Below are 9,081 nucleotides of genomic sequence, written 5' to 3' on the forward strand. Positions count from 1 at the left end.
CCTAGCAGCATGCTGTCCCAGTGGCTCTCTGATGCCGGGCAGCGGGCCAGAGCTCCTGATCGGCCCGCAATCACGAGGGTAAACGACCGACACGCTGACAGCCATTCTGAACCCAGACGACCATTCTGGCTCAACTTTCAGTACAGCGCTCAATGAACTGCGTGAGGCAGTCGACACTCTGTTATATAATGAAACCAGGCTTTCTTTGGGCTGATTTGGCCCAACGGTAGGCTAACATCAGCGTTCTGAGCACGGTTAAGACCAGTGAGGCTAAGTTAGGATGTTCCGGGAGGTCAGATGTATTAAATGCGTGTTTGACTTAGGATATTTTCACCTTACGATGGGTTTATTGGGACATAACCCCACCGTTACAGGGAAGACCTGTACTAGACAAAATCCTGAAGCTTTTCATGCATCAGTCCTTTCCTTACCTTTAGTTTTCTCCTACTGTAGAGCCGTGTTCACCAGGAGCAAACATTCGGTGACACATTTCTTTCTCTTTACCCACGTAATCCCTGTAATAGCTGTCGGAAGAAATACACAGTAGTTACCGAAGGGCTGTCTCTGTGGGAGGTGACACCTGGTGGCTGGAATTCTCCACTCAGGTCCAGAAACACCGAAACTTCAGCAGGCCTTAAACCGAATCAGGACTGGGAGGAAGCAATGCTGGGGGGTAGGGGGTGGGGGGATGGGGGAGGCTCCCGAGGGCTGTTCCGAAAGCCCTTGGACAAGAAGCGCACCGTCTGCAAAGATGGCAGCCTCGAAGGCCGGGAGCCGCTGTCAGTGAGGCTGCCCGGCACCTCACACTCAGAGACCTCAAACTTATCTTGAGATTTTCCTGCTAAAGAACGGTCAGACGCCAAAATTTCTACACTTAACTTGACAGGATATTTATAAATACCAGAAAGGAAACTGCTAGAAAGTGTTAGAGGCCTGAAATGCAAACAATCGGATCCAAATAAGACGCACACACACCTCAGACCTTTTTTAATGGCAAGAAAGCTTTAACTAGCAATCTGGATTAAACATTTAAAAATGTTAACAGGAGTAGAAAAATCTCACCAATACAGAGGAACAAAAGAACACCAAAAAAACAAACAAAAAAACCCAGTGGTTATAATATGAAGTAATGGAATATCGGTGATTATGTTGAAATCTTCAAGGTTTTCTACAATGAACGTGTAGCTTCTACAATCAGAAAAAGTTAGATTACTTCAAGGTTGGTATCAATATCACCTGGGTAACAAGAGGGTCACCCTAGGGTATGACTAGACTCGAAAGAGCCATTTCACATCAAACCAGGATCTGCAGTCAGTTGAGAACAGCAGTCCTCAGTTGGTGGCGAGTAGGGAAGAATATCCCAACACTGCCCTTTCTGAAAGTCACACTGGCCATCTCTTTAGGGTGCTTCCTTCTGGGGGAGGACAGGGAGGTGGGCGATGGTCCAGGCATGTGTGTTTGGAGGCCTGTCCTACAGCGCCCTCCCCGCTGCCTCCCCCCCCCCCGCGCCGCGCCCCGCCCCCCGCCACCTGCTGCCTGGGAGCTGTGGGTCAGAGTGCCGAGCACTTCACAAAGCCAGCTCTAGGGGGCGCTGCCTCCCAGCACAAGCCCGGCAACATCAAACAGGCCTACACCCCAGAGGGCAGGCCCGAGTGACAGCCACACCACACGTTCCTTCCTCTGTTTGCACTCCTGCAAACACAGGTCTCACCTGGCCAGTTTCTTCAGCTCGTTATTGATGTCGTGATTGAAGGGCTGTTCCTTCTGGGCTCGGACTAGAAAATCCCGGGCCTTCTGATACTCAGTCATGAGGAGACAGGCCTGTCAAAAGGACAAAATGTTAAAAGCACACTTTAGGGAAGACAGCACTTCTGCAGTGCCCAAGCTGCACACCACTGCCGCCTTTCTTCGGGCGTTCATTCCCAAGTGCCTGCCCTCCAGCTCACCTGTCCACATCGGAAGAGGGCCTTGGTGTTCTTTTGGTCAATGATCAGAGCCTGCTCTCCATAGCGCAGGGCCATGGTGGGTCGCTCCAGCTTCAGGTACGTAAAGGACAGGTTAAGGAGAACAAGGAGCTTGGCGGTCTCCACCAGGTGCTGCTCGTCAGGGGGTGCTGATCGTCGGTGGAGAAGCAACAAGGCCTGCGGAGAAGGAAGACAGGAGGTCAAGAGAAGGTGGTCTTATATATAGCAAACCCTAGGAACACACACACACACACACACACACACACACACACAATTAGTGCTAAAAAATGAGCTTAGCAGAGTTACAGGACACAAGATAGGAGAGTTAGTTGTATTTCTTTACTCTTGCAATAAATAATACAAAAACGAAATTAAGAAAACAACTCCATTTATAACAGCATCAAAAAGAATAAGAAAAGTGGCAATAAATTTAAAGTGTAACCCTTGTAGACTGAAACCTATAAAACATTGTTGAAAGAAATTAAGATCTAAATAAATGGAAAGACATCTCATGTTCACAGATCAGAAGACTTAATACTGTTAAAATGGCCAGAGTGCCCCAATTGTTCTACATTTGCAATGCAACCACTACCAAAATTTGCAAAAATGGACAAGCGGATCTGAAAATTCATATGGCAATTCGAGAGATCCTGAATAGCCAAAAAACATTAAAAAAAAGAAAGAACAAAGTTGTAAGACTCATACTCTCTAATTTCAAAATTTATTAATTACCAAGCCAGTGTGATACCCATAAGGACAGACATATAGATCAGTGGAACAGAACCAACAACGCAGATTGAGAATCCAGAAACAAACCTATATACATCTAGAGTCAAATGATTTTCAACCGGGGCCACACCATTCAATGGAGAAAGAGCAGTCTTTTCAACAAACGGTGCTATGATAAACGGATGTCAACATGCAAAAGAATGAAGCTGGATTCCTACCTCAGACAGCATACAACAATTAACTCAAAATGGACCACAGACTTAAACCTAAGAGCTCAACTGTAAGACTCTTAGAAGAAAACACCGGTGTAAATCTCTATGGTCTTAGATTAATGATGACACTGAAAGCACAAATATCTAAAGAATAAATAAACTGGACTTCATCAAAATTAAAAGCTCTTGTGCTTCAAAAGCCACTATCAAGAAAGTGAATGAAGAAAATGACTGAAGGCTGACTGGTGTTTAAGAAAAATTACTATAGGGACTTCCCTGGTGGTGCAGTGGTTAAGAGTGTGCCTGCCAATGCAGGGGACACTGGTTCGAGCCCTGGTCTGGGAAGATCCCACACACCACGGAGCAACTAAGCCTGTGTGCCACAACTACTGAGCCTGTGTTCTAGAGCCCGCAAGCCACAACTACAGAAGCCTGTGTGCCTAGAGCCCACGCTCTGCAACGAGAAGCCACCTCAATGAGAAGCCTGCGCACCGCAACGAAGAGTAGCCCCTGCTCGCTGCAACTAGAGAAAGCCCACGTGCAGCAACGAAGACCCAATGCAGCCAAAACTAAAATAAATAAAATTTTACAAATAGTGTATATGTCAATCCCCATCTCCCAATTCATAAAAAAAGAGATATATGCACCTTACATTCATTGCAGCATTATTTACAGTAGCCAAGATATGGAAGCAACCTAAGTGCCCCAAAATAGATGAATGGATAAAGAAAATGTGGTATATATACACAATGGAACATTATTCAGCCGTAAAATAGAACGAAATCTTGCCATCTGTGACAACACGGATGGACCTAGAAGGTATTATGCTAAATGAAATAAGTCAGAGAAAGATAACGTCTATTGGTATTTCCCTCCTCTTCTAACAGAGCCTCCATTTCATTCAAAGCAGCAATGTACTAATTAAGCCACACTTCCCAGCTTCTTATACATATACAGCTAAGGGCAAATGCACATTTACCACGGGTCTGGCCAATGAGATATAAAGGGAAGCTGGGGTAGGAAGAATTCTGGAAAGCTCTTAATATAAATAAACACACCAGACTCTTCTCCCCTCCCTTCTTCCTGCCCAGATGACCACATGATGCTGCAGGTTAAACTACCATCTTGGGGGGGAAAAAAAACCCAACAAAAACATGCTTAAGGGCAGCTGAACAGAGAGACCTCTGGAACCTGAATCCCTGGTGGCTTTGTGGAACTGCTATGCCAGGCTTCGACTGCCTCCTTTCTTTAAATTTTATTTATTTATTTATTTTTGGCTGCGTTGGGTCTTCGTTGCTGAACGTGGGCTTTCTCTAGTTGCAGCGAGCGGGGGCTACTCTCCTTTGCGGTGAGCAGGCTTCTCATTGCAGTGGCTTCTCTTGTTGCGGAGCATGGGCTCTATGGTGTGCAGGATTCAGTAGTTGCAGCACACGGGCTCAGTAGTTGTGGCTCATGGGCTCTAGAGCGCAGGCTCAGTAGTTGTGGCGCACGGGCTTTGTTGCTCCGCAGCATGTGGGATCTTCCCGGACCAGGGCTTGAACCCGGGTCCCCTGCATTGGCAGGCAGATTCTTAACCACTGTGCCACCAGAGAATCCCCGACTGCCTCCCTTCTTATGTGAGAAATATTACGTCTCTAGTTTATTTGAAAAACTGTTTTTCAGGATTCTGTGGTTTACAGCTGAATGCAAATCCTGAATGTTTAGTGTCACTATGCAAATGAGACAAAAATCAGAACGCCTCTAAACTCTATCCTGTTTGCCTCTAGAACTTAGGGTGCAAAGTTTGGCACACAGAATATGTTCATAATATTTGCTGAATGCATTTCAAGGCCAACAGTGAATTCCTGTCAGGAAAACCTCCACAGGAAGCCAAATCACAATCAGAAGCTTGATGAGAATGGAGTCACAATTAGATGAATCTCCACTGTCAGAGAGACATGAAATGAAGACGGCAAATGGGGTGGAGAAGTCAGTAGGCAGAGAACCCTAAACTAGAAGGAGAATTTAAAAAAACTTTTTAATTGAAAAACACACACAGTTAAGTACAAAAGTAAGTATCCAGCTCAGTGAATTTTTTTTGTTTTGTTTTTTTTGAGCTCAGTGAATTTTCACAGTCTGAACACACCCACACAATCACATCCAGATCCAAAACCAAACATTACCAGCTCCCCCAAACCCCGTGTCCCCTCTCCTAGTCTTTAGCCCTCTGGCATGCGGATTTTTAAGCAAGATTTTTCTTTTCTTTTTTTTTTTTTTTTGTGGTACATGGGCCTCTCACTGTTGTGGCCTCTCCCGTTGCAGAGCACAGGCTCCAGACGCACAGGCTCAGCGGCCATGGCTCACGGGCCCGGCCGCTCGGCGGCACGTGGGATCTTCCCGGACCGGGGCACGAACCCGCGTCCCCTGCATCGGCAGGCGGGCTCTCAACCACTGCGCCACCAGGGAAGCCCTAAGCAAGATTTTTCTTAACGGCTGTGTGTGAGGAGTAGGAACAGAGACAAAAGTCTGTACCTTTTAAAGAAGGAAGTTTGCAGGGTCTAAACTTGTACCTTAAAGCAGTCTTACCCGTTTATATCTCACTTTGGCATCATAGAGACGATTCTGGCGGAAAAGGTAGTTGCCAAACTCCCGTTCAGTAGCTGCCACTTTTAGGACCTTCGGAAGTGGAAACCGATCCTGTTGCTCCTGAGGATCACAGACAAGGACACTGAGCGCCCCAGGGCCACAGTGCCAGTGTCATTGCAGCCGCCAGTTCTGCTCCTTTAGATTAGGGACCTCCGTTCACTGCCACGGGTGTGCTGAGCGCTGGGCTAGGTGGCTCTGCACAAGTCACCTCTGTGAATCCCAACAGAAGCCACAGCAGGTCGGTGCCACTACTGCTCCTGTTTTACAGACTAGAGGCAAAATGAAGTCTACTAGTTTAGTCCTACCCAGAGATGCTCCCTAAAGAAGCAGTTCCTCCTAGAATTAGCGACTGATGGAACTTGCCAAGCACAAAAGTCAGGTATCAGAACAACCACTCACCCAGCAAGCAGTTACCACGTCTTGGTCCGCCCGGGGCCCTGCTGGCCCTTCTGGCCACGAGGCTCTACCCGTGGTACACATCGGAATCACCTGTAGAGCCTCTTTTTAAACAGATGTCCTAGCCCCACCCCCAAAGATTCTAAATCAGTACACAAGAGTAGGGACCCAGGTTATCTGCAAGAACCTCTGCTTTGTGGAAAGATGAGAAAAAGGTAAAATCTCTCACTTGAAGTGGTGACAGTTTAGCTGGGGAGATGTCATATACAGATGTGAACCTGGGGTGGACATCTAAGGCCACAGGTACAGCCAGGGTGAGACACCATAAATAACAAGGAGCGCATGGGACGGCCGGCAATCAGAAGCCTCGTCTCTACCGGATGAGTTAAGTGAAAGGCTACAAAGGAAAGGCAGTTTTTAAGTTATGAAGACAGAGGCCATCTGTCCCAGTTTGCCTGGGATTGTCCCAGTTTACACCCAATGTCCTGGTATCCCATCTGGTTAATAGTACCTTTCACTCTCAAGGGTCCTGGGTTGGACAGTAAATTATATGACCACCTCAGTTATGAGCTATCAGTGCTTGACTTGCTGGGAACCAAACAGCGTTGAGAAACAAATGTTCCTTGTCTTTCAGGGAGAACTAGGCAAACAGTGACTGAAAGGTCAGTTCAGCCTGGTGGTCCATAACAAACCCTTGGCCTAGCACATGTAACCACACACAAGAGCCAGCAGAACTAAGACAGACACATACTAACAAGTGGTGGGACACTCCCCCGCTCCCCACCACCACACAGGAGGCTGGGGCGGAATCTGGGGCTGAGGATCATCATTAGGGCAGGATAATTACCAAAAACACAAACCCGTCCCAACTCTCTGTCAAGTGCTGACATCTGTGCTCCAGAACTTACAGCTGAGAGGGCACAAAACTTGTCTGACTCAGCAGAATCCAGGAAGTCAAGCAGCTCGATCTCGAACAAGACGGTAGAGTTTGGGGGGATCAGGGGAGGACAGCCCAGCATTCCGTAAGCGTAGGTCGGTTTGAACAGAAACCTGGCCAGCTCTCCTCTCCGCATGCTCAGAAGGCCCAGTTCCATGCCCCAAAGTGTGATATCTGGAAGAAGGGACGAAAAATACACGGTGGAAGCTTGCCTAGTATCCTGTCCCAGTGCTATCCATTTCCTCCCCCTTCACGTCCACATCTCTCCACATGGTATCCCAAGCCTTCTACACTGTGGTCCCAACTCACTTCTCAGCCTTGTTTCCCACCACCCCAGACTCTAACTCCTCCAGGCTCTGCAGCATTCTGGCCTCTACATCTCTGTTCAGGCAGTTCCTTCTTCCTGCAATGCTGTCCTCCTCCCCCAGGGCCCAGCTTCTACCCTGAGTGAACCCTTATTCAAACTTCAGGCCTCATTTCAAATGCCCCCTCTACCAGGAAGTCTTCCCAGCTGGAATTAATTGTGCCTTCATTAAGCACTCCCATAGAACACTGCTTATGCCTCCATGAGGTTAGTTGTCTGGAGTTTGCCAATCTCCACCATACTGACCCCAGCCTTTCTAATCATCTGAGTACATCCTCTCTGTTCACCCTGCCTTGTAAAAGAGTCATTCAATAGATGTCGACTTAGTAAACTAACAAAGAAGAATGCGGCACCCCACGTTTAAGTCAGGATGCAAAGGTCACCTTCCTTGCCAGGCAGGCCATCTCCCGAATACCTAGGTCTCAGGGGTGAATGTGGGAGACAATGTTTAGCAAAACCCAGCTTCAGAAAAACCAACTTGAAGACTCAGTTCTCTAGACAGCTTTCCAGTCCTAGGGCGCTGCCCTGCATCAGTTCCCCAAGCTGCGGCGTCTTTTCCAGCTCCTTTTCTGAACTTACCCTCTCCAAGTTTCATGAGCTGAGGGGTTTTCCTAAAGCAATTGGAATCAAAAGGCTTGTCCATGTGCTCCAGATACCCAGAATATTTCACTAGGACAGAAGAAAGAGACAGTGGGAGAAAAACAGACCAAAGCACTCACGCCTCCACATGTAATCTCTTTGTCACACAAAAGCAATGTGAGTACCAGATACCCTTAAACTGCCCCACACTCTGAGCGATAGGAGAAACCTTTGCTCAATGTCTGGATGCCGGCCCTTTGGCTCTGAGGTTGAAGAGCTGGGCTGGGGGGCCTCCCAGAGCCCCTTGGTCACAGCGGTCTCACACAAAGGGGTAGTGAGTTCCCTCGCTTATCCCTTAAAACCTGAGGAACCGCCAGCACTAGGGCATCGCCAGCTTCCCAAGGGCAGACGGCACCCAGGGCCGCACGACATACCGAGCACCGAAGCGTCCGGTGTCACCAGCTCTCCAGAACCCTCTCGGATGACATCCTTCAGCACGCCCCGGTCCCCGGAAAGGTCCAGCATCCTTTGACTTAACCGCTGGTACGGAGACTTGTGGGGAAAGAAACACAAGATCTCAGAGTCCTCAGCTGACACCCGACTCCGGCGGCCCCAGCTCCTGACTCCCCAGCGCCCGGGCCCTCACCTGGCTGGGGGCGTCGTCCCTTTGCAGGACTCCCAGGTTCCGGGCGCTGCCCCCCATCTCTGCGCGGCCTGCCTCTCCATCCCGCTGCACTCCCCCAGTGGAGACTCGGCCTCCCCTTGATACCCTGCCGTCCGCATCCCACGGCGGCAATCCGTTCAGGGACCGCGAGGAGGCGCTCATCGCTCCACTCCAACCGCTGCCAACCGCCTGCGGGCTCACGCCGTGGCTGAGTGCCGCGGGCTGCACCCCGCGCCAGCGGATGCCCGGCAACGCGCGTGACCCGTCACGTGGTGGGGCCGCAAGGAGCTTGATCCCGCGCGAGTCGAGAGCTCGAAGGGCATGACGGGAAACGTAGTGAGGGCCCACGGAGCGTGACGCGACACGTGGAGCGTAACTGGGCACATGACGGGGGAGCGCAGAGCAAGATCAGGCATCCGGTGAGGACGCAAAGAGCATGACAGGGGCCCGTGGCAGGGGCGTGTGGTGGCATGGGGCGTGTGGTGGCATGGGGCGAAGGCGCAAGGAATGGGACACGCAGGTGGTGAGGATCAGCAGCCGGGCCCATGATGGCCGAGCTGCGGGCACGTGGCCAGCAGAACACGCTGGTGGGGACAAGGCCCCAGAGACGG

The 9,081-nt window shown here is 49.6% G+C and overlaps 1 protein-coding gene across 1 annotated transcript; it reads right to left on the reverse strand.

Moving 5' to 3' along the window:
- Positions 1 to 433: 433 nt before the first annotated feature.
- Positions 434 to 8,744, reverse strand: FKBP6 (FKBP prolyl isomerase family member 6 (inactive)). The gene is made up of 8 exons (XM_059037254.2): positions 8,576 to 8,744; positions 8,241 to 8,358; positions 7,807 to 7,896; positions 6,835 to 7,037; positions 5,471 to 5,590; positions 1,947 to 2,141; positions 1,712 to 1,821; positions 434 to 524 (listed from the first exon to the last, which is right to left on the reverse strand). The coding sequence occupies exons 1-8, from the start codon at positions 8,630 to 8,632 to the stop codon at positions 434 to 436; spliced, it is 984 nt and encodes a 327-aa protein (XP_058893237.1). The 5' UTR covers positions 8,633 to 8,744.
- Positions 8,745 to 9,081: the final 337 nt, after the last annotated feature.

This window comes from Kogia breviceps, chromosome 14, assembly GCF_026419965.1.
Source record: "Kogia breviceps isolate mKogBre1 chromosome 14, mKogBre1 haplotype 1, whole genome shotgun sequence".
In the NCBI taxonomy this organism is placed as follows: Eukaryota; Metazoa; Chordata; class Mammalia; order Artiodactyla; family Physeteridae; genus Kogia; species Kogia breviceps.